The 25413-nt window shown below is 37.7% G+C and overlaps 5 protein-coding genes across 5 annotated transcripts; 2 read left to right on the top strand and 3 right to left on the bottom strand.

Annotated features, from left to right (window-relative positions):
• Nucleotides 1-834: 834 nt before the first annotated feature.
• On the top strand, nucleotides 835-5927 carry GCK72_017068 (uncharacterized protein; the record flags this gene model as incomplete). The annotated part of the gene is made up of 6 exons (XM_053731863.1): nucleotides 835-873; nucleotides 1559-1719; nucleotides 4055-4201; nucleotides 4257-4563; nucleotides 4607-4676; nucleotides 5914-5927. 6 exons carry the CDS (start codon nucleotides 835-837, stop codon nucleotides 5925-5927), a joined length of 738 nt encoding a protein of 245 aa, XP_053580776.1.
• A 1815-nt stretch (nucleotides 5928-7742) lies between these two features.
• On the top strand, nucleotides 7743-10631 carry GCK72_017067 (uncharacterized protein; the record flags this gene model as incomplete). The annotated part of the gene is made up of 6 exons (XM_003105811.2): nucleotides 7743-7781; nucleotides 8422-8582; nucleotides 8631-8774; nucleotides 9135-9441; nucleotides 9489-9619; nucleotides 10493-10631. 6 exons carry the CDS (start codon nucleotides 7743-7745, stop codon nucleotides 10629-10631), a joined length of 921 nt encoding a protein of 306 aa, XP_003105859.2.
• Nucleotides 10632-10665: 34 nt separating this feature from the next.
• GCK72_017066 (uncharacterized protein) lies at nucleotides 10666-11824 on the bottom strand (the record flags this gene model as incomplete). The annotated part of the gene is made up of 3 exons (XM_003105862.2): nucleotides 10666-10800; nucleotides 10848-10987; nucleotides 11671-11824. 3 exons carry the CDS (start codon nucleotides 11822-11824, stop codon nucleotides 10666-10668), a joined length of 429 nt encoding a protein of 142 aa, XP_003105910.1.
• Nucleotides 11825-12013: 189 nt separating this feature from the next.
• Nucleotides 12014-13268, bottom strand: GCK72_017065 (uncharacterized protein; the record flags this gene model as incomplete). Its single annotated transcript, XM_003105855.2, has 2 exons — nucleotides 12014-12372; nucleotides 13124-13268. The coding sequence occupies 2 exons, from the start codon at nucleotides 13266-13268 to the stop codon at nucleotides 12014-12016; spliced, it is 504 nt and encodes a 167-aa protein (XP_003105903.2).
• A 799-nt stretch (nucleotides 13269-14067) lies between these two features.
• Nucleotides 14068-17252, bottom strand: GCK72_017064 (uncharacterized protein; the record flags this gene model as incomplete). Its single annotated transcript, XM_003105835.2, has 6 exons — nucleotides 14068-14255; nucleotides 14305-14458; nucleotides 15795-15924; nucleotides 15968-16096; nucleotides 16151-16496; nucleotides 17135-17252. The coding sequence occupies 6 exons, from the start codon at nucleotides 17250-17252 to the stop codon at nucleotides 14068-14070; spliced, it is 1065 nt and encodes a 354-aa protein (XP_003105883.2).
• Nucleotides 17253-25413: the final 8161 nt, after the last annotated feature.

Below are 25413 nucleotides of genomic sequence, written 5' to 3'. Positions count from 1 at the left end.
GTGAAACGCCAATTCTAACAGTTCAAAAACCAATGAAACTTGAATTAAATGATTATTTTGCTCCAGTCTTCTGTATGTGCTGTTACAGACACATCTATCAAACCTAATTCTGGATAATCATTCCCATAATCACTCGAAGCCGCCAATTCTGCAAAAACCAACGAACATGTGATTCTGCAACATTTCTTGTTAGCCTGAGAACTCGGTCTTCTGAGAAACTGAGATTTGACGAATCTGATATTTTGATATTTTCTTTCTGGGTGTTGTTGATCTTTGAAAGTTGTGCAGTCCTACCGTAACCCGTAATGACCGCGTTTATCAGTAGAGCGCACTATCCATACCCTCAGCTTCTCAGATATTTATTTGAAGGCATCCCTATAAAACACATCTGACGTCTGAAACGTACATTCTTAAAATCTCATTAAGTAGTATATCTGTTTGTGGTCTAGAAAACACATTTCCTAGAATCACTTTTTTTTTCATTTTCACCGGTTCGAGACACCTAATACCACCCTGAAAACAGAAGTAATATGACTAATTAGTTGTTTATTCTTATTTTTCATTTTTTTAAATAGTTCCTGTTCATTTTATATACCCCTGTGTAGAGTTGTTTGCATGTTGCACACCTCCAAACCAAAAAAAAACCAAATGTTTGCTTTCTTTCCGCTACTTTTTTGATCTCTGAAAATGAAAAATAAGAGAGTTCTCACGAATAAGAAATATAATATTTTTCAGGCGTTTCCAAGTTTTCACCCTACGTAATCAAATCCCAAGTGTATTAATATTTATCGGCGGACCGATACATTCCTTGTTCCCGTACTTATTCTTCTAATCATGTCGGAAGATTTCATCGTTGGTTTCATTTTGCTTTATGTGAGTTTTAAAACGGGGTTAGGACATTTTATAACCATACTTGCAAACCGGGCCGGCTCGTAATTCGCGTCAAACTCAATATTATGAGCTCAAAAATATACGAAAATGTAGATCTCGGCGAGTTCTATGTCTGTGACCTACTACGGGCCGGATGTATATTCGTTAATGTGCCGCGGGCCGGGAAAAAGTGCAAAAAATCGCGAAAATGGCCAAAAAAGCCATTCTAGCCCGGCCCGCGGCACATTAACAAATAGCCATCCGGCCCGTAGTAGGTCACAGACATAGAACTCGCCGAGATCTGCATTTTCGTATATTTTTGAGCTCATAATATTCATTTTGACGCGAATTACGAGCCGGCCCGTGCCGGCCCGTTTTGGCCCGGTTTGCAAGTATGTTTATAACTAGTTAGTCGCATACAACCGTCTGTAGATATGGTTTTCAAGGCGCAAGCTAAAATTCTGCTAAGCTAGTGCGCTCTATTGATAAGCGCGAATTAGTTTTCTATTAAAAAAGCCACACGACCGCAGTGCTACACTGAAATCCCGTGAATAGCCTGTTGCATTTACGATTTACTTACAAGCCTTACGGTAAGCAACGACCAGTACGCAAACACCACCACGTCAGAATGCACACGACACATTTGCGAATGTAATTTAATTTTTTCAATTAGTATTAATTTTTTCAGATCTCTCTCCTCGGCGTTCTCTCCAATTGGACCGTTCTCTTATTCTTATCAAAAGTCAGCTCTGTTCACGTTTCCTTCGGTTCACTAACACGAAACCAGGCACTGGGAGATGCATTTCAAACGACAACTGTTCTTTTCGTGGTGGTACCGATGGTGTTTTTGTGAGTTTCACAGACTTTTATCGCCTGCCGCCTAGAAGATATCAGTTTGAAAAATTTGTTCGCCTACACGAATTTACTGATATTTTTAAAGGTGTTTTGCAGCTAAGCGAACAGTTTTTAGTCTGATCAAAGGGTTTATGAACGTTTTGTTAAGCTAGTGCGCTCTACTGACACATGTAATCTTGCGAATATAGTAGTGCTTGACAACCATGTTAAATTTTGGAATGTCGGGTTTCCGCTACATATCAGGCCTCTCGGCTACTTTCCGCTACAGTTGCGCAGCACTAACGCAGCAGTTATTCGTAGAGTTTACTCCTGCTGCGTCAGAGGCGCACAAGTGTTGCATGAATGCTGCACAGTTGTTGCATCAGTGCTGCCGGCGTGCTGCATGCGCCCATTACTTCTCGCTTCTAATCAGTATAGTTAATTTGTGAACAGAATAACAGAAATAACTATTAATATTTATTTTAAGAATATAACATTAAAAAAAATAAAAGCGAAAACAAAAAACTTAGAAACGTCATTGAAATTCCATGGTGACCGACGGTCGGTGAAGTTTCCCAGTTCCTACTATCTGTAGACGTCCGGTGCCTCAAGCTCATCGACTCTAGAACTGAAAAAGAATATTTCAATGAAATTCGGTTGGGAAACAACTCACATTTTTAGATCATGTCTTGCTGAAAACGCTTCAATAGTCCAAATTTTTTATCGAATAGGCGAATTATGTTGATCAGCTGCTCTCTCTGACTCGTCTTTGCCATCCAGACACATTCTTCTTCTGAAAAATAATATTTTCAAAAAATAGAGTAAAAATAAGTCGGAAAAATGATAAAACTTGTCAAATAGACATTAAATAATCATTGGAAAAAATTGAAAAATGCAGCCAAAGTCCAATTTGCATTGGAGCGAATATACAGTTGCTGCGCGACTGTTGTGAGATTGTTGCACAACTGGTGCATGCCCCAAAAACAAGGGAACCATCAGTCGCAGTGACGTGAAAGCTGTGTAACTGTTGCATATGTTCTGATTTTTCCTAATTGCTGTGGAACTGTTGCAATCTTGTCGCGTAACTGTTGCAAAAGCTGTGAATGCTGCGTAACTGTTGCGGGAAGTAGCCGAGCTGGTACCTTGACGGGTTAGCAATTTTGATATTTTGTGAAATCGTTACTTTACTATTAGAAATAGGTGCATTTGCGCAATAAATTAATTATCCCAGTTATTACTTATTACTGACGCAAGCGACGTGTCCGCAACGCTTCATTCAAATCTCGCAGGAGACAGATCCACGTGTTGAGCAGTATGACTAATGGTTGGTCTGCCGCGAGTTGTGGTAGACGGTTTTTTTGACAGTACACCCAGGCCCGCGGTCGTCATTTGACTTAAAGTAGATATGAGGCATAGAACTTGCTGAGTTCTACATTTTGGTATATTTTTCCACTTATACTATTTGAAAGCAAATGGCGCGCGAGACAGTCGTTCCGGTTCATAATTAGTGTAAAGACCAGAGTTACATGGAAGTAAACTCGGAAGTTAGACAGATTGAGTTTTATTTCGACAATATAAAACAAACTGCAAAAATATGAAGTGAATACGTTGTATTGATGGTATTACTACCTTTCGAGCATAGAAAATTCCGGCATTTTACTTATCCCCTACCAGTATCCCCTACCCTACCAGTAGACCTGGAAAAGTCTTCACTTCCAACTTCCGACTTCCGGGATATTCCGGGTTTTAAAATCAGCTCGTTTTTCAAGTCTACTGGTAGGGGATAGGTAAAATGTCGGAATTTTTATGCTCGAATGATAGTAATACCATCAATACAACGTATTCACTTTATGTTTTTGCCGTTCGTTTCATACCAGTCGGTTAACGCAGCCTAACGGCTGCTCAACCTCTTTTTCTACACAACCCGTGTTGAAAATTTGAAGAAATGAATTCGTTTGAAGAATGAAAAAGTTCTATAATTATTTCCCCCGTGAACTCCTATTTCCCTATTTCGGAAGCGAAAACCATTGAATGGCTTGAAAACCGTGTTTTTTCACCTAGTGACCTAGTTGAGACTTATTCTAACTAAAAAAATAGACGGGCATTGCGAGGGGAAAATTCCTGATCTTTTGGTCCAAGTTCGAAGAAAATCGGTTCAGTAGGAAGGGCGGTAGGATCGGCGACATACACACATACACACAGAATTTGGTGTTTGTTAATAGTAAAGATTGTCGAAATAAAACTCACTTCCGTCTAACTTCCGAGTTTACTTCCCAACAACTCTGGTAAAGACCGCACTTTACGTGCCTCAAAGCAGCTTTACCTCAATTAAAGCCATACAAACTTCCAGCGACATCAAAATCCTTAAAGACAACTCGAATCTCATCTCCTTCATCATGCTCTTCGGCTATGAAGTATCCGTTTTATCCCATCTCCTTCTCTCTTGCAATCGATTGTGTGCAGTAGCAAGTCCACTGAAATATCACCAATTGTACAGGTAAGCAATATCGCTCTACTGAAAGAAGCTAGAATATTCTTATTTCTTGTTTCAGTCAACGTCTCACCATCGTCATGATAGGCATCGCCAATCTATACGCCTTTGCGTCTATCATCATGTTCTATGCCTCGGGGTGCAAGTACTTCTGGAGCAGTGACCTCCATATGTTCATGTACCATGTCTCCAATTCCTGTGTTGATATCTCGTTCTATGGGATATTTTGTAAATATCTCACTATTATTGTGGTGATTTTGGTTATTGATTTATTCAGTATTTACAAAGCTCATCTGCTATTCAGACACGCGCATAGTGACTGTGTGACCAAACAAATTAATAAGAAAGAAGTGGGCTTGTTGGTGCAGGTAGGTCATACTGTATCAAGTTTTAGCACCCATATGTTTTCAGACCTGTCTACAAGGAATGCTGTTTAGTATTGAACTTGTCTGCTACTTCATTATCTCCCCCAGAGTACAAAGTAAATGGGCTCAATTTTTTCTGACCACCTTTGCGTTTTCTACTATACACGCTTGTGATGGAGCTATAAGTATAATGTGCAATAACGACTTTCGGACGATGGTGTTTAGAAATTCGTTCAACAAATTTTCTGGGCCGTTGAGTAAAGTTGGTGCGAGGAGCGAGTCGCAGATACGGTTTTGAAGAGTTTAAGATTTTGGTTTCTTTTTTTTTAATCGGGTGTTTTTTATTTAAAATAAATTGTTCAATGTACAGTTTTCGGATTACTCAGTTTGTGGACTTTAAGATTTTAGCTAGTGTGGAGAGACGCAGAGAAGCGAGACTGTCTAACTTCTCTGCGCTCTCTCTCTCTCTCTCTCTCATCATACTAACTTGTATCTCAAGAGAGTGCATAGGAGTACTGAAGTCAAATTTTTCTAACTGCAGATTCTGAGCGGCGTATCAAAATATCATAACGAAACAGCAAATTGAAAAAATTACAATTTGAATTTGCCGCCAATGTCTAGTGGAGCGAACTTGATTTCAGTAATCAGCCTCAGATCCCGTGAGAAATCTTGTCCGAGAGGACTACACGGCTGCGCAGAAAAACTCTTCCGCGAAAGCTAATTTTGAGTCAAGAGAACGGGAAGTGTGCGATTTTCAACCTACGAGTCAATAATTAAAGTTTATAAGAATTTGCAAAAGTGTCGGAATCTACAAAACATGAATATTCGTCTTTGAGCATATCAGAGTTGCGCGGAAGTTATTTTTTCTAAAACGGAAGTCGGAAGTCGGAAGTCGGAAGTAAAATTTTGAAAACGAAAGTCGGAAGCCGGAAGACGGAAGTGAAAAAACGCCCGGAAGTTGGAAGGTGGAAGTCGGAAGTCGGAAGTAGATTTTTTCGCAAAGATTGAAAAACTCCTAGAAAAAGTACATAAAATTTGCGAAAATCAGTGGAAAATTAGTTTTTGGCTGAAAAAAACCCTATTTTCTGTCCTTTTAGACCATTTTTTCTTGTATTTCTGCAAAATATACTTTTCGGAAATTCCACACTTATGGACTGACGGAAGTCGGAAGTAAACTTCCAAAAATGGAAGTCGGAAGTGAAATTTTCAAAACGGAAGTCGGAACGGAAAAACAGCCCGGAAGTCGGAAGTCGGAATTCCGCGCAACTCTGGAGCATATATACTACGGTGGTTCCAAAAGACCAACAACCTTTAAGAATCTGTCATGATTCAATCAATTCCCTTTCTTTCCAGGTATTAACACATAACACACTTAGAGTACCTGTCTATTAACCAGATAGAAATCATAAACCTTCGAATAAACTCAATTTCAGATATGAGACTTGATTTTCTGATATATCTTGAAGAGAGTTGTTCTATATTTTTTTCAACACTTGAAACCTAGTTTTGTGACGGATAATCGTAAGAATCAAATTGTTCACCCTGATTAAAAAACCGTGAGATTCTGAACTTTCTGATATGATCTATCGGTCATTATCTTCCATTTTTAGGATATTCAGTCATGCGATTAGAAGAAGTTCTTGCACACTTTCTGGTTTTAAGATCACTTGTGTACACTTTTCGAGCACTAGGACCCTATCATCAACTTTTTTTTTCCATTCTGACATTGCTCATTCATTCCCAGGGGTGTAGTTTGAGCCTCATCAGTGTTCCTAATCAAATAAACTGGGTTTTTTAATGTTCATAGCTCAAAAACTTCGTAATATAATCAATTTTCAGTCTGAAGTTCTGTCTGGGTTTTTTTTCTCGAATTTGTGCTAACTGTGTCCCCACTTTCAATTTGACAGCTGGCAATTTTCTGATAGTCATTGTAGTTTTTGATAAAAGTGGACTGAATTTTTGCTTTCAAAATAGGTTCGAGCTACAATTTAAATATAAAGTTGTCAGGATTAGACCATTTCCTGACTCTTGGCAATTTTCTGGAAGTTCTGATTTTCAAAAAATATTTTGAAAATTGATGAAGTCAGAGAAGTCGTCCACAGCATCAAATTTGACCAAATTTGTTCAAAATTACATTCGCTTTGTAGATCAAATCTAGAACTACATTTTTGTAGTTGACAACTTTTTGATAGGTGTTCAGGTTTTTGAGATATGAGCGTTTGAAGATAGGTACCTGAAACAGCGATAAGGAGAGACGCAGAGAAGCAAGAGTGTCTGATTTCCCTGCGTCTCTCTTTCCCTCGCTTCCTATCTTTCAAGGCGGATATCTCAAAAGTGGGCGGAGCTATCAAAAAGTTGTCAACTACAAAAATGTAGAACTAAATTTGATCTACACAACCATTATAAATTTGGTACCTGAAACAGCGATAGGAAGAGACGCAGAGAAGTAGACTGTCTGAGTTCTCTGCGCCCTCCTTTTCACGCTTATCTTTGCAGCGCTATATCTCAAAAGCGTGAATAGCTATCAAAAAGTTGTCAACTGCAAAAATAAAGCTCCAGACTTGCTCTATGCCATACCAAGAATTGGAACTCCTATGACAAAGTCATGACGTCCGTCGAGACATTTTGAAAAATAAAAAATAAAACTTCTCAATAAGCCTCAATTAGAGTGTATTTCTTTGGCCTGTGATTACGTGTCTCATTCATTTCAAATTTTCATCTCAAGTTTCAAAAATCAGTGAAATTATTAGAAAACACCTGTCGCCATCTGGTTTTTTGAATTTTTGCATGTTCACTTCCTTTTTTCTTTTGTTTTTAATAGTTGAACAATACATACGAATTATGCCAGGGGTTTTCTGAGAAGTTATTAGTTTTCTGGTAAATATAAGAGACCAATTGGATATACAAAAATAGCAATTCTCACCATGTGTACGGTAGTTATTGGCCATTTTTTCTATAACATAAAAAACGAAAATTTAATCAAAGATATATAATATGAAATTAGATTACGACTAACTGAAAAAGCAAAACGGAATAATATTCCATTCAAAAACAACTCTCATTCAATTGCTCCATCAACCATTCTTACCCTGTCTGGCTTCCCCGCAAACTTGTACCTTTATTTTCCAGGAATCCAGAATAGCAATATATAAATCGTTTTGGGAAATTTCAACAAAACAGAAATGTCGGATAGCCTCATCGTCGGTCTCATCTTGTTCCATGTAAGTATCCTAGCTAACTTTCCAGACGTGTAACTTGGCCTATATTTTTTGGATAACTTCAGTTTTTTGACAGTTGTGTAGATCAAATCGAGTTCTATATTTTTGTAGTTGACTATTTTTTGATAGCACTTTTAGATTTTGAGATATGAAGGATCAAAGTTTAGCTATTTATGTCTCGTTGTCTGCGCCCTCTCTTCTTCGCCACTCCCTGGGTAGTTAACTTCAAACCGAAAAAAAGAATTGTTCAGCAAGTTTGACCCATTTTTTCAAGCTGACATAGTAGATATAACAATTTGAAATTAAACTGAATAAATAGAAAAAGTCTCGCTCTACATTTTTGTAGTTGACAGTTTTTTGATAGCTCTTCACGCTTTTGAGATATGAAGGGTCAAAGTTTAGCTATTTGCTAGGAAAAGAGAGGAGAGCGCAGACAACGAGAGTGTCTCGTTGTCGGCGCTCTCTCTCCTTTGCCGCCGCCGCCGCTCCCCGCCGCCTAACTTCAAGCCCTTGTATCTCAAAAACGTGAATAGCTATCAAAAAGTTGTCAACTACAAAAATAAAGATCTAGACATGCTCTATCCAACGATCCTAAATTCATGGTAGTAAATTCGAATTTGATTTTGTGACACCCTTCCTTCAGATCTCCTTCTTCGGTGTCCTTACCAACTGGACCGTTCTTCTATTCTTGCCAAAAGTGGGGTCATTCAACAAATCTTTTGGATATCTCACTTGGAATCAAGCCTTCGGAGATGCCCTTCAATCCACTACGGTTTTCACTTTAGTCGTTCCGATGGTCTTTTTGTAGGTTCAGTTTTTCCTTTTCCATTTGGACACATTTTTATGTTTCAGCGACCTGGAAATCCTAAAATCCAACTCAAATTACATTTCTCTCACAATGCTATTGGGATATGACATCTCTGTCTTAACTCATCTTCTACTGGCTCTAAATCGGTTGTGTGTGGTGGCGTTTCCGTTGAAATTTCAACTTTATAAGTGAGTTAATCAAAAAGAGCTATCTGTTATATCGAATGTTATATCGTTAGGTGGCAGGAGAGTGGAGTATAAATAACCATTTATTTACATAAGGAATAACCGAAAACTATTAGTTCTCTCGGCTTATATGGGCAGATCTTCTTGCCACGTATGACCTCAGGGTTAGACGATCACTAGGCTAGGCCATGCTAGTTCACGCCACAACACTATCCAAAAACTATTCACATTTTCGAGATATGCGCCTTTAAAGACCGCAAAGGGGAAAGGGAGAGACGCAGACAGCCAGACACTCTCGTTTCAAAAAATGTAGCCCTTGATTTGATCTACACAACCAATATAAATTCTATCCTATTTTTCCAGCGAAAAACTAACGCTAACCATGATAATCGCTGTGAACATCTACGCCTTTGCATCCATCATCATCTTCTTCCTAAGCGGTTGCAAATACAGTTGGAGTAGTGAGATGTGGATGTTCCTCTACCACGTCTCCAACCAATGCGTCAATTTCTCATTCTACGCCATCTTCTGTAAATACATCACGATCATATTCATCGTCGTGTTGATCGACGTCTTCGTGATTTGTAAAGCGAGACTCATGTACCAGAAATCACGGACGGACGCGACGAGTCGGCAGATGAATTCTAAGGAAATCTGTTTTTTGGTTCAGGTAATCAGGGACTGTTTTGTCACTTTTGACTCACTAATAATTTTCAGACATGTCTACAAGGAGTGTTGTTCAGTATTGAGTTGATTTGCTACTTCATAATTTCCCCGACAGTGGAGAACACATGGGTTCGGTTCTTCATGACAACATTTGCATTTTCTACTATACATGCGTGTGATGGGTAAGGACAAAATGTTGACTGGAATTTTGTTAAATCTAGGGGAAAAACCGCACAACGCAAGCTTAGAACTTTTTAAAACTTGTAGAATGAAAATCTCGGTTTGTAAAAATTGTAATGGCTAACAAATCAGGCATCTAGATTCATTTTAATGGGCAAGTTTTCGTTTTGGAGTAATTCTGAAGAAAATACTGTCTCGCAGCACGACTGAGCCTTCAGCATCCTTATAGAATTTTTGATTTGACACTTATTTTTCGCGGTTTAAAACCTTCCCTCCACGGTCATGCACAAACTGAAAACCTGCAATATTTTCTTTCCTGGCTATAACTTCATTCATTAAAGCGGCACGGAAGAAATAGGTTAACATTCGAAATTCTGATTAAAATTTGAAGAGAAAAATTGTATTTTCATAGTAAATTCATTATGATGCGCAGTTCTCAGACTTTTCATGGAGGAGCTTCGTTAGACTGTCTTGAGCTATCACTTATAGGTATATCTCTGTCTGGTACAGTAGTACAGAAAACCTACTTAATCATTTGAAATCTTCAGGAAATTCTTTGTGTAGTAAAATTTCTTCCGGATCTGTATTTCTTGGTGTCTCACTCTGTCGTCTATAACTCCTCCCAATATAGAGCTATCCGAAAATTGGATAAATATTTAGAATCCTAATGAAAATCTGAATCTAGTGAACTCCATTGTTGCCAATTTCTCTAATTATACACAACCATCAGCTGCAGAACGTTGATGCCATCATCATGCATCAAAAAACTTCCCACCTTTTCGATAATAACTCTTTCTAATTCAACCCGAACCGAAAACAAATCAAATATTCCGAATCCTTATGAAAATCTGAATCTAAAAAACCCAATTTTCCAGAGCCATCAGCATCGCGTGCAACTCGGATTTCCGTGCCTATCTCTACAGATCCTCCATGCGAAAAGTCCGCCCCAACGACTCAAAGTATAACTCTCGAGTGGAAGGTTTTCGATCTACCGTATCCGTCTCCAAATATTGATTGATTTTTACAAATTTCATAATATTTATTTTTATCAATGATAACAACTCCTATCCTGTTCCGGAAACCCTGTCTCCAGACTGAGTGTCCCGATGTCCATCCATGCAGTGGCTTGTCCGAAATGTATAAACTTTTTTGGTATTATTAATGTTATCCTCTTTTGACATGGCTGAAACTCTCAACTTATTTGTCTGGAAATTGGAAAATGCGACTAACTTTAATGGAGTCCTCACAATCATGATAAATATAGAGAACCGGGTCGATTGGAGTCATTTCACGGGTGGTTCCATCGACACGGAACTCGCCGTCCTTGTCAGTGTACTTTTCGTCGAGTAGGTCATCGGAGTCACCGGGATCTGAAGGAAAACACACGTAGAACGGTGACAGGTGACAGTTAGGGGACATCTGGGACATCTGGGACAAAATTCAGTTCTAGATTTGTAATCTTTACAAATTTTCCAAACTTTTGAGCCCCATATTGACTATAATCTGTTAAATTTGAGATTTGGTACTTGGAGTGTCTAAAATATAGACCAATTTTCTAAAGTGACAGAATGTAGTCAATATGGGGCTCAACTTTTTGGAAATTTTATGCTGATCTTAAAAATCATAGTCATTTGTCACCTAGATGCACTGTTAGCCAAAATTAACAGTTTCACACCCAGAGGTTGGTGACAGGTGACAGTTAGGGGACATCTGGGATATCTGGGACAAAATTCAGTCCTATATTTGTAATCTTCAGGAAATTTCCAAAATTTTGAGCCTCATATTGACTGTAATCCGTTAACTTTGAGATTTGGTGCTTGGAGTGTCTAAAATATGGACCAATTTTCGAAAGTGACAGAATATAGTCAATATGGGGCTCAAAATTTTGGAAATTTTATGCTGATCTCGAAAATCCTAGTCCTTTGTCACCTAGATGCCCTGAACACACAATTTATACACACACAAGGACACGGCACCCACAAGGTTACCTCCAAGAGGTCACAAGGTTGTTACAATTTCGCCACAAGGACACCCACAAGCCCCCAACACCTACTCGTATCAATATCATACAACTTGACTTTCGCATTCTTCCACGGCTTCCCACCACACGTCAACTTGCCCTTCACGGCTACTCCCTGGAGACGGAAAGCGAGTGACGAGTGGCCAATGGTGATAGCAATTAGGAGAGCATAATAACAATAGTGCATTTTAAATCTCAAACATTATATTTGTTTTAACGCTTTTTGGTCAGTTGCGATAAAAAATAAGAAGATTACTTTTGATGTAACAATAACCATAACAACGAATGGAACAATAATTTATTGATTAAAATTACTAGGCAAAGTTCTTAAAACTGCGCTCCACTGAAATGTGGGGCTAATAAAAAGTTATCATTATCACCACGGCTCATTTCTATCGTCTGGTTCCTCATCCCGTCCTCTAAACACATTTGGAGTCGTCCTCTTCCTCTCCACAACCACAAATTCCCTTCTTCTTCTTCTTCTATCCACATGTTTCTGTCGTTCCTCGTTATGCTTCACTCTCGTCTCCAAATTAAACGATCCCAGGTCGAATGCGCTCTCCGATCCGATATAATACTTGGGAATCTGGAATTTCAGCTTCCGTTGCCCGGGCTTCACACCGTCGTCACAATCATGGTAGACGACGATGTAGGGTGTGTAGTCTTTCTCGATGGTGTCAGCGGAGAGTTGGAAGTTTCCTTGTTTGTCGGAATGCGTATCGTCGATGATGGATTCTGAAATAGGAAAACTTTGAAAGGGTCTAACTTTTTCAGAAATGATACGACTTTTTTGAATTTATATTTTTTAGATTCCTCAAATCTAACTCTCCAATTCTTTAGTTGACTATTTCCTGATAGCTCTTCACGCTTTTGAGATATGAAGCTTTAAAATTTAAAGCGAGAGAGCTAGAGGGAGCAGAGAAGCTAGCTTTCTCTGTGTCTCTCACCCTTTCTTTCTCTCGCAGTAAGGTCATTAGACGTATTTCGAAAAGCAGTGTCTTAGAGTAACACCTAACTGAAATTATCATGAAATTTTTTTTTTTAATTTTTGAAAAGAAGTCAAACTTTGACCGTTTGTAATTCTGTCAAAAAACGGACGAAAATTTGCAAAATAATATTTTTTAGATTCTTCGATTCCAGATCTCTATTTTTGAAGTTGACAACTTTTTGATAGCGTTTCACGCTTTTGAGATATGCCCCTTTGAAGATAAGCGGTGAGAGAAAGAGGGCGCAGAGAAACGAGAGTGTCTGCTTTCTCTCTTGCGCTATCAACTCATCTTTAACCGCACGTATCTCCAAACCTTGGATAGCTAGCAAAAAACTTTCAACTGCAAAAATGTAGAGCTAGATTTGATCTACACAACTAATTAACGTTTTTGTATTTTCAGCTGCATTAGACTCTGCTACGTAATCTCAAAGTTTGACAATTTTTTCACGGAAAATCTATTTTTTTCGGTTATTTTTTCTAGTTTTTTCTAAAACTTACTTTCCGAATTCTTCCACAACTTGACTGTAACCGCTGAAGCCGGATATTCAGCACACTGTAGGTGTCCTTTGACAGTGAGCACATGAGTTTCAGCAGTTAGAAAAATGAGAGAAGTGGAAAAGAGCAAATAAAAAATCGATAGCATTTCTTCTCTTCACTTTCTTGTTATCACTTGTTTTTTATCAGTTTTTATTTCGAATTTTTATTGTTTACTTTTTCTGATTTGAATTGTTTTACATAATGCAAGTGAGGGAATGAGAGAAACGAGAGACAAATAAATATACAAAAAGAGGGAAATGTAAGAATTGAAAAGTGTCACAATATGATTTAAGAGGGGAAGAGATGGGGGAAGAGGGGACACCGGCAAAGAATCTGATGAAATCCGAGCACAATAAAAGAGAAGCAAAAAAGAAAAAAAGACATTTGGTGAGGCGGGGAGTCGAACCCGGGAGACTCGGTGCGGCGCCCCAAAACGCAACCAGCTGCGCCACACAGGGGATAATCGAGTTGGTCGTCAGGGCGTTTATGAACTCGGCACTCGCGCCCCACCAAATATTCTTTTTTTAATAAAATTAGTTTTTCGAATTTCCGAATTAAAAAAAAGAAACTACCAGGTTAGAGACACAACAAAAATAAAATAGAAGAGGGGGAAGGAAGGATTATAGATCGGAGCAAACCCGTGGTGGTGGTGCAAGAATAGAGAAGTGTACAGAAGATCAGCGATCGCGGTTAGGGTTACAGGCCTGAAAGCAAGAAAAATGAGACAAAAACCGAGGGAAACGACAGAGAAAGAAGATTTTTGGGGAAAGAAAGAACAAAAATGTATATTGATTTGTATAAATAGAGGACACTGGTGTAGCAAGTGCGCTCCACTGACACTCCGGTGGAGCGCACTTGCATAGTACAGGCAATAGAACGATAGAGAGGGAAAGGTGACAAACATTTCAGTACAAACCGCATCCTTGCAAGTTGGCCTGGATGATCATGTCGATGACGGAGTCGAGAATCATCTGCACCTGATCGGTATCCGTCGCGCACGTCTGATGCATGTATATCGTCTTCTCGGGATTCGCGTTCAGACCGTCGAACTTTTCCTCGATGTAGCGTGTCGATTCGTCGTAGGTTTGTGCTCCTGAAGTGACAGATGACAGATGACAATAACTGAGGCATGCCCTACTTACCTTTATAATCGGGGAATGCCGATTTGATTGAGGTACGCTTGATCTTCTCGGCGAACAGGTCTTTTTTATTCAAAAAGAGAATCATGGAGGTGTTGATGAACCATCGGGAGTTACAGATTGATTCGAACAGGCGCATTGATTCGATCATTCGGTTCTGGAATTAGAGATTCAGAATCTTGTTGATTTGTGAAATTTGGCATTCTGCAAGCTAATATCTCTGCTAATAGTTTAGCTAGCAAAAAACTGTTCAGATATTCGAAGTCCTTATAAAATTCTGAGGAGGTGTTCAAGGTATTGTTAATTGGCCAATTATCACTAGCGTAAAAAGTTATTAGATATCTGATTACATATTTCGAATTCTCGTGAAATTTTGAGTTTATTTGCAAAATCGAAAAAAATCTCTTAATATTAGCTCGGCACAGTTTTTACAACAGCGCTCCACCGAAACGGCCTAGAGAAATGTCTTTTTTTCTCTGTGTCTCTCGATTTCACACACAATTTCCTTCGATTTCGGTAGAGCACGTTTGTAAGAAACATGTCGGGCTAATAAAGTTTGCCGGATTTCGATCATATCTCTATTCAATAAAACCATGAGAAAAAACCGTTATGATTTTTGAAATCCTCATAAAATTTTAATTCAAAAAGTTAAGCTAGATTTTGATAACACAGAATACTTTTTCGGCTTTCATTTTTACATATTCAAGTTTTCCATAAAATTTAACATTGGCAAAACTTAGGAGTTTAATAATCGTCATGTAGTTTGGCATGTATCTCAGTTCTTATTTAGGCTATAAAAAAACTAATTGCATATTTAGAATTCTTATAAAATTCTACACCGGTTAGGAACCAAATTGGTGAAAATATTGAAATTTGAGCAAAGCCTTCACCGAAAGTAATTTTCGGTCTGATGCGAACCGGTCTTTCATGAGCAATACATTTTTAGCTATAACTAAGCCAAAGGTCGATTTGGTGATCGTTAGAAAGCTGAGAAAACGCTGATTCCAAATATATATTCAGTTTTTGCCCTCGAGACCTGGTATTCGGGGGGAAAATGGGGTCTAAGTTTCGACTCCTAACAAGTTTTGACATGAGAAAAAGCCCATTTTTCTCAAATACCAGGCTTCAAGGGCAAAAATTGTATATATATTTGGAATCAGCGTTTTCTCAGCTTTTCAATGATATAAGTCACGTCAAATATCTCTAAATGGACTCCATGACTTTTCCCTCGTGCCCACCTCCGCCTTCACACCTCACCATAACACAAAAATGTTGTTATTCACAGAAAAAAAGGGGGAAGTCCATTCTCCAATTGTGGAGCAAATCAGAACGGAAGTCTACCGGCCAGAAGGGATGCTATTGTAGTTTTGACTCGACATGAGTTAGAAGCATAACTATTTCATGAGAAAGTAGCGGCATCATCAGCGATCTAAGGTTTCGGTATAAACTGTGCGGCGATGTTGCAAAACAGACTCCTCCCATTTCCGACTAACCGTTGTCTCATCCTCAAACAAGACTTGATCATACTCCGAAATCGCTGCAATAAAGATAATCGCATTCACATCCTCGAAACAATGAATCCACTTCTTTCTCTCCGATCGTTGACCCCCCACATCAAATACTCTGAAACCCTTATGACTTAACATGACATGGTATCAAGTCTCACCTAAAATCCACACTCTTCATCTGAAACTTAACCTCCACAATACCGGTGGTCTTGATTCTCGACAATAGAATATCCTGCTCAGTGGGCGTGTAATCGGGCATTTTGATTCTGTCGAGGCTTCCAAGGAAACTGAAAGAAAAAAACAGGGAATTAGGTTGTTAAGTGTCTTATAAACGGGCTTACTGTGGCGCACTCTCTGGCATCTGGAACTCGTTTCCCTTTGCCATCACTTGTTGTACCCCTTTATCCGCATACAAAGCTATAAGTGCGTTCGCCAACTCCTCTGGAAAAACCTTCGCCTCCTGGAGCATTTTATGAGCCTCCATCACAAATTTCGCGTCATTTTCCCGGACTGGTTTGTCGAATGTCATCCGAAGTAGTTCCATCCCTTTTAATATTGATATCATTGCCTGAAGTGTGTTATTGAATACTACACTCTTCTGCTGCTCTGATTCCTCGGCTGTGAATCCGTGGTCATGAAGAATCCTCATCTGTTTTAGTACTGTACTTTTTCCGCACTCTCCGGCTCCTGAAAGGCGATATTTAATTTCGTAGAAAAGCTTGTAAGGACAGCTGAAAACCAAAAATTGGATTTCGCATGACCGAATGACGTCTAAATGAAAAGAGTGGAGGTCTTTGAGAAGGCCATCGACTAATATCGAAAGTTCCATTCTCATGAACTTATTAGAAAATGTGTGACTAACAAATTAGTTCCCATCGAAAAAAACGCCATTTTCCAATCGTTTTTTCTTAGCCCTACTTTAGTCAGAATAGATCAAAAGTATAGTTTTCAAAAACTTCCAACCTAGCTCTATATTTTTGTAGTTTACACTTTTCCTGTAGCTATTCATGGTTTTGAGATACGCGCCTTTAAAGATGACAACCTATCCGGCAATACGGAGCGAGAGAGGGGAGACGCAGAGAAGCGAGAGTGTCTGACTATCTGCGCCCTCCCCCTCCCCATGTCCAAACTTTGACCCTTCATAACTCGAAAGCGTGAAGAGCTATCAAAAAATTATCAACTACAAAATTGTAGAGCGAGACTTTTTCTATTTAGTCAATGTAATTTCAAATTGCTCACTCTAAGACGTCAGCTTGAAAAAATGGGTCAAAGTTGATGAAAAATTTTACAACATTTTTTTTTCCAAAACTGATTAATTGACGAACCAAGAAGAAGCAGTTTGACAACTTTCGACTGTGACATATGATTGGCCATCATCTCCTTGTCGATCGCCTTCGACTTCAGAGTCAACTCTTTGTCCTCCGCAGACTGGCATAATCCCATGCTGGCTCCTAGATAAGTTCGTTGCTCAAAACCTGAAAAATGAAATAAATTTTCTCGTGAAGAAAAGGGGAAAAACAAAGAATAAAGGGGAGAAAGCAAAAGTTTAAAATCAGAAGGCATGAAGTGGAAAAACCTAAAATTTGAGAGGAGGCGTAGTTTGGGGGTAAATGAGAAAATGAGAAGAGAGGAGGAATCAGAAGTTTTGTTTTCGAAGAATCTTCCTATTTCATCAGGTGACGTAATCCATGGAGGACCAACTGCGCTCTACTTGACTACTGTAGAAAGATGCAAGCTGGACGCTAAGTTTGAAGTGGCGACAATCTAGTTTGTCCGGATTTATCAGAGACAAAGTTTTCATGTTAGTCACGTAGCCTATTGTCAAGTTGCTTTGAAAACCAAGTCTCGAGGATTAGATATAAATTTGAAAACGAATTTGATAGAAAAGCAATGAGAATTAACTTCAAAAAAGTGACAAAAAGGTTTACTTAGAGCTATGTTCTTGAGGCCCGGTGACATGCCACTTTTTTGAATTTACATTGGTTGTGTAGATCAAAAATAGGTCTACATTTTTGTAATTGACAACTTTTTGATAGCTATTCACGCTTTTGAGATATGCGTCTTTGAAAATGGTAGCGTTCTTGAGGTATGTAAGAAACGCAGACGACGAGAGTGTCTGACTGTTAGCGCCCTCCTTCTCTCCCCTACTCTCTCTACCCAAACTTTGACCTCTCATATCTCAAAAGCGTGAAGAGTTATCAAAAAACTGTCAACTACGAAAATGTAGAGCGAGACTTTTTCTATTTAGTCAATGTAATTTCAAATTTCTCATTTTAAGGTGTCTGTTTGAAAAAATGGGTCAAACTTTGTGAACAATCTTTTAACTATCTCTGGGGACGCCATGACGCTATTTGACAGATTCTTCGAAAAAAAAATATTCTGTCATTTTTTTCCATTTCACGATAATTATCACCACTACACCCAGCCATTTAAAAAGTGAGAAATGGCAAGAATCTCGTGATAAACAGAAAGCGAGAATTCTCGAAATCTTGCCTCAAGTAACTCGACGACGACGTGGTCGCTGAGGGGGACATGCGAAAATGAATAAGAAAAAGAGAAGAGAAATAACAGGTGCAAATCAACGGACTGAAAGCATTGGCTGAGTAGAAGAGAGAGGGAGAGTGAGAGAACTCTGTTTACGTCACGCACAATCACAATACATATTGTGGAATACAATGGGGGATCGGAGAATGAGAAGGATTATGGATATGAAACACGATATAAAATTTGCATTTGTTCGTACATGTGTGTATATGTATAGAAGAGGAGGAGAATCATCGAGTTTATTTGTTATTTTTAGAAATTATGAGAATCACAGAACATCTGATAAGGCATTGCGACCATTTTTATACATCTAGAAAGCTGGAGACGTGAGGATTCTGAATCTGTTTTCAAAATTTGTATGGGAAAAGAATGAACGGAGATACAAGAGGTTTCATGTGCACATGGCAAAATTTTCCACAAAATTTATACATCTGAGAAGCTGAAGTCGTGAGGATTCTGAATCTGTTTTCAAAACTTGTGTAGGACTAAAATGAACGGAGATACAAGAAGTTTTGTGTGCTCATTAACATAATTTAAATTAGGAAAATCCTGCACAAAATGTATACATCTGGAAAGCTGAAGCCGTGAGGATTCTGAATCTGCTTTTAAATTTTGTGCAAAGTCAAAATTAAGCGAGATACGGTACTTTGATTTTTGACGTGTTTTTCGTTTGAAGTCACATGAAAGTCCCAAACTTTAAAGTATCGCATCTCGGTTAATTTTAATGGTACACTAAATCTAAAAATTGATTTGAAATTCTCAAAACGTCAGGTTTTTGAAACTATAAATTTCTTCTTGAGAACTTCAATTTATTAGTCTCTAAACCATCACCAAAGCTACACAACATTTCCTCAGAACCGTATCACTAACAATGCGTGTATCTCGCCAAGTTTTTATGTTTGAAAAATTTTGAGTACAGATTCAGAATCCTCTTATCTTAAGCTTTCTGAAAATATAGGTTTTGTAGAGGAAATATTTGTCTTAGGTAGAGTTTCAGCATCATTTTTGGGTGTATCTCTGTTCATATGCCGAAATTGATTACAGATTCAGAATCCTCACGTTTTCAACTTTTAGTGGTGCTAGAATTTTTAAAGTCTTTCATTTTTGGAGAGTAGTTTCTGTAGGAATATCACCTTTGACGAAAATTAAAGTTTTAAGAGATTTTTAAAGTTAATGACATCATAAAAAAGACCTAGCCTTAAAAAATCTATATCCAATTAGAAGAAGAAGAAGAAAAAAGTTCTGATAACAAGATTTGTCTCGCTGTGGTGACCATAATAATAAGTTGTACACATATCACTAGTGGCAACCAGCAAAAGAAGGAGCGGAGACTGATGTAAATTCTAAAATGAAGTCAGTCAAGCATGCTTCCGCATTGCATTGTTTTGAAATTTTATAATACTTGTCATATAAATATTATCAGAAAATGTAAAAACAAGAAGCAAAAACTCATTTAGAAGGAATGAAATGGCAGGTGATATCGGAGAGAAACTTCTAGAAAGTCAGGCTTATGCAATATCCAATTTTCATTAAGCTTCACTCATTAAGTTTCACTAAAACGAGTTGCATCACAATACGAAATGCGAATAACAACATAGTGGGCGTCAAATAGATAAATATCGAGGATTCTGAGGATTCGGGTCCCCATGAGGTTACCGTATAGTGAGAGTTGTACGATTCTAGGAAACTATCATTAACAAAATAACAAAAAGTGTCTTGGGGTTAATTAGGGACAAGGAAGGACTGCTACAGTACCCCACCCGTCTTGAATGGAACTTGAAGGACAGTAATCTTGCGTTAAACACGCTCCACTGTACTTTGTGGACTAATTTGAATAGAGCGCACTTTTTTACTAAGTTATGAGATTTGTTTAGAAATCACCAACTTGAGAAGCGTGATATAGGCAAATATGGAAATTTGGTGGTGAATAAGAAGAAGAAGAATTTTCTGGTCAGAATGTTGAAAAGGAGATGCTGGAAATATGATCTCTGAATACTGCCGGAGTGCATAATTTTTGTCATGGCATTTGAGACTTAGTCTATCAGCAAGCAGTAATTTGACATAGAATCGTGATCTTGAAATAGGAATTTTAGGATTTGAGTGAAGTGGTTATTGATTGATGATAAAACCTGAATGAGATAACATTCGGGGATAACCAAAAGCAAAAGGCATTAAAAATGAATTCAGCGGAAGTTGAGATTCAAATAAATGAAAATCCCAGGTTGCCAAAAGGGAAAATTAAAATCGAAAAAAGCCGATGAAGCAGAAATCAGGGGGAGACAAAGTTCAGGGTAATTAGGATACGGAATACATGAAAATCTGAGAAAACTGATATCGGAAGAAAGTTATATTCATATAAGAAGAATTGTGTCCCACACAAAAACGGGGGAGGTATAACCTATAGAAGTTGGAAAAATATAATCCTGATTAGGTAAATTCAGATAAAACTGAATTTTAGAATAACCGAGCTTGAAGAAAAGGAACGACACTGAACATGTTGAAGAAATAATTCAAAACGTTTTCAAACCTTTATAGGATGAAGAAAATTGCCGGTAAAGATGAAATCCAGAGGACTAGAACACTTAGCACAGAATATTTGAGAATGGTGAAATTTGAGGAAGAATAACAATGAGGAAAAAAAGACAAATTCTAGGAAAAAGAGTTCTGATAAGACCAATCTGGGGGAGGTTAAACATATTATATTCCAGTTTACACTACCGGACAAAAAGGTATCAATTTTGGTTGTTTTCAGTGTAAAATGATCAACTTTGATAGTTTATTTCGGCGTCACCTGATTGTCCGACAAACTAAAGTTTATGGGGGCTGAACAGAACAAAAATAGTACGTCATTTTTGTAGTAGACCATTCTTTTGTAGGGACACTATCTTGAAAGTTACAGGATATCAAAGTGAAAAGCTCCAAAATTTCGCTAATTTGCATTGAAATTAGTCGATTTCAGGGAGTAATGGGTTTCTTTACCTGTAACTTTCATGGTAGTGTCCCTACAAAAAATGGTCAACTACAAAAATGAAGTGCTATTTTTGCTCTGTCCTACCCAAATTAACTTGAGTTTGTCGGACAATCAAGTGACACCGAAATACACTGTCAAAGTTGGTCCACTGAAAACAGCCAAAATTGAAACCTTTTTGTCCGGTACTGTAGGTGTCCCTTAAAAAGTCAAACGTCCCGTATCAAAACAATTCAACGCCCCAAAGAATATTTAGACGCCCCTTGAAAATCCAAAATATAGTTTTGAATATTTAGACGTCCCAGAAAAAATATTTGAACAACGTTCGAGTTTTAAAGAACATGCTGGAATAGAGCCGGTTAAACAAATGGAAATTGAAACTAGTGGAAGAAAAAATCGCGCTTAACGCAAAATCTGGGAAAAAACGAGTAAAGACTATGAGACAAAAACATATAAATTTGAGATATCTTAACCAAAATTTTTGAAAACAAACCAAAAACTCGCCATTTCTAATGACACGTTACACACATACAAGCCGCTCTCGTGACTAGAACGAATCAGACAGAATGAAATCGGATGAATCACTTCCACTCCGCCCCGAATTCTTGTTAGGTAGATAAATTGATCTTAATGCTCGAGCACTTTTAGAATAGAGATATTCTAATGAATTCATTCGAAAAAAAAGAGATGAAAAACTGAATAGCTCACTAACTACAAAGTATACCGCTTAATCCTTAAAAAGGAAAAGAAAAAGGGAATAAAAAAGAGAATATTGTTAATATGATGTTAGGTAGAAGGTTCTTTTCTAACTTCCAGGTAAAATATATTTGATTGTTCTGGTTCCGTTGAATTAATTTGAGAAAGGAACACCGGAAAAATAATAAAACTGATTGTTAGAATTTCCGGGAACAATATTCAAAATTCTACCACATGTAGCTGATTAAAAATCTGGGGAGGGAAAACTTTTTCTAGAAAATTCTAGAATTCTAGAACAAAAACACCAACGCATTCTTATTAAGAAGGGCTAGACTGTTTCATTAGTTTCTAGAAAAAAAAGAAAAAGTTTTCAAATTTCACACCTCGATGAGCACTATAAAAGATGACTACATATTACGTGACTACTTTCAAATATCAAAAGGGGAGATCAAAGATCAGAAGTTTTTTTGATCTAATAAGTAAGTGAAAGGTTCAAAGTTGATTGGGAAGGTAATTAGTTATAATAAATTATGAGTGTACATAGTGGTCACTGGAAAAAAAGGAAAGGATTTGGTCGTTGAGAAATCAATTAGGAATCGGGAATCAGCTGTCAAAACAAGAGACATTTGGCAACTTTGGTTTAGAAACTTAAATGAGCTAATCTGATCAAAAAAACACTACAAAGGTAACTACAAAGTATGCAGCTTAATCTTTAAGAAAAAATGTTGTTAGAAGGAATGAAACCAAATAGAGCAATGATATGATTGAGTTGAATGTGTGTGTGTTCTGGCGTTAAACGGAGAAAGTGACCCCTACGTCAGAATTAGAACGAGAATAACGAGAATAGTGAGAAAAAAATCCCAACAAAAAATCAATTTTCGACAGCCTGTAACTTGGTCTAATTTGGTTCAAATCCAAAATAATTTAATTATTTGTATAGATCAAACCTAGATCTTCATTTTTGTAGTTGACCATTTTTTGATAGCTATTCACGTTCTTGAGATATGCGTCCTTTAAAATGGTTGCTTTTCTTGGAGAGACGCAGACGACGAGAGTGTCTGACTGTCTGCGCTTACTCGATGCGTCACCTTTGACCTATCATATCTCAAAAACGTGAATAGCTATCAAAAAGTTGTCAACTACAAAAATGTAGAGCGAGACTTTCTCTATTTAGTCAATGTAATTTCAATTTGCTCACTCTAAGATGACAGCTTGAAAAAATGGGTCAAACTTGGTAAAAAATTTCAAACCATCAGCGAGGAGAGTGAGGAGAAACGCAGAGAAGATAGACGCTCTCGTTGTCTGCGTCTCTCCCCTCACAGATCGCAACTAAGACATTACGGATGTTTAGAGAATGAAAGATAGATGTTATAGTCGATTTCCAAATGTCAGATTTCCAAACGTCCTATAGTCGAGTTGAGCTTTGACCGGGCTCTTTCGGTCTTACCCGAATTTTAGATTTTTTAGTTTTTTTTCAATCCAGATAAGTTCTTCCCCGGATTTTAGTCTTCCCCAGATCTCAGTCTACTTCAGAATCTAACTAACTTATTTTTTCTTTCTTGGAATTTAGTCTTCCCCAGATTTAGGTCTTCCCCGGATTTTGCCTTTGTTGGATTTTATATTTTTACAGTTTCAGTCACCGGGATTTCTGGACATTCCTAAATTCAGATTTTACCCGAGTCTTTAGAAGAAAATCTCATTCAATGAGCAAAAAACCACTCAAAAAAGCAGAAAAGCGATAGAAAAATAGAGACTGAGCAACAATATGAAATCACCAGAACCCCATTTTCCCGCCATTTTCTAACTGATCTTTGAGCACGCTCTCACCTGACTATAAATCTCAAATAATACATATAATTTTTCTTCTTGAGTTTATGTATACTCAGAATTCTTTCTTCTTTAATTATTGTTGACTACATGGAGAATGTTTTGAAATTTAAAAAAAAAACAAGATTTGTATAAATTTATATGTTCCAAGTACATATTTCAAACTTGAGACATTGAAAATCACAGAACTTTTTCTCACGGTGAGACTAATGAGAAGTAAGGTAACGAAGTGACTCAAAACTCACAAAAAAAGAGAAAAAAACAATGAGATTGGCAGTCTGTAAGGGGGAAATATATAGAAAATATATGTCTGAAAACGAATGAGTCAATGAGGGGGGGGGGGGATTGTATTCAGTCTAACAAAAAAACAGAAGGAACTGGTATATGTGAGAGATCTACTAATGAGGGTAATGAGAAGAGAAAGTGCAGAAAAGTGAATCAGCTGGATGAAGGAAAAAAAAGTTGAAAATCAGGAATCAAGAGGGATTGATTTTTTGAACTTTTTTGCAAAAAAGTTAATATCTTAGTCCGGAAGTTACTTGAATAGCATCGGAACAAAAAAATGAGAGAAAAAGTTTTACTGTGTAGTTATTCTCAAATTTATATTCATTATGTAGACCAAATCAAGGGCTTCATTTTTGTAGTTGACAACTTTTTGATAGCTATTCACGTTTTTGAGATATGAAGGCTCAAAGTCGGAGGCGCCAAAATGGCTAAGGGAGAGACGCAGACAGTCAGACACTCTCGCTTCTCTGCGTCTATAACCACCTCACTGGGATAGCTACCATTTTTAAAGGTGCGTATCTCAAAAGTGTGAATAGTTACAGGAAAAGTGTAAACTGCAAAAATGTAGAGCTGGATTTGAAGTTTTTGAAAAGTATACTTTTGAATTACTCAGACTGAAATAAGGCTACGAAAAAACGCTTGGAAAATGGCTGATTTTTTGTGTTTTTCTGCGTTAGCCATGGGATGGAATTAAGAGAGATTTTTTGAACTTTTTACGAAAAAGTTAATCTGTTAGTCCGGAAATTACTTAAATAGCATCGGAACAAAAAAATAGGAGAAAAAGTTTCGGTGGGAAAATTTCACTGTCTAAATATTCTCAAATTTATATTCATTATGTAGACCAAGTCAAGAGCTTCATTTTTGTAGTTGACAACTTTTTGATAGCTATTCACGCTATTGAGATATGAAGGATTAAAGTCTGAGGCGCCAAAATGACTAAAGGAGAGACGCAGACAGTCAGACACTCTCGTCGTCTGCGTCTCTCCAAGGAAAGCTACCATTTTTAAGGGCAAATATCTCAAGAACGTGAATAGCAATGAAAAAGTTGTCAACTACAGAAATGGAGGCCTATTTCTGATCTACACAAGCAATGTAAATTCAAAAATGTGGCATGTCATCGGGTCTGAGAAAATTGCGGCGTAAAACAACGGAAACGCAGAGACGCGAGAATGTCTAACTGTCTGCGCTCTCTCCCTTCCTCTTATCTCAAAAGCGTGAATAGCTATCAAAAAACTTCAAACTACAAAAATGTAGAGCTAAGTCTGCTCTATTTTTCATGACAGG

Source organism: Caenorhabditis remanei, chromosome V (genome assembly GCF_010183535.1).
Source record: "Caenorhabditis remanei strain PX506 chromosome V, whole genome shotgun sequence".
NCBI classification, from domain to species: domain Eukaryota; kingdom Metazoa; phylum Nematoda; class Chromadorea; order Rhabditida; family Rhabditidae; genus Caenorhabditis; species Caenorhabditis remanei.
This window is presented reverse-complemented; position numbering and strand designations above follow the sequence as displayed.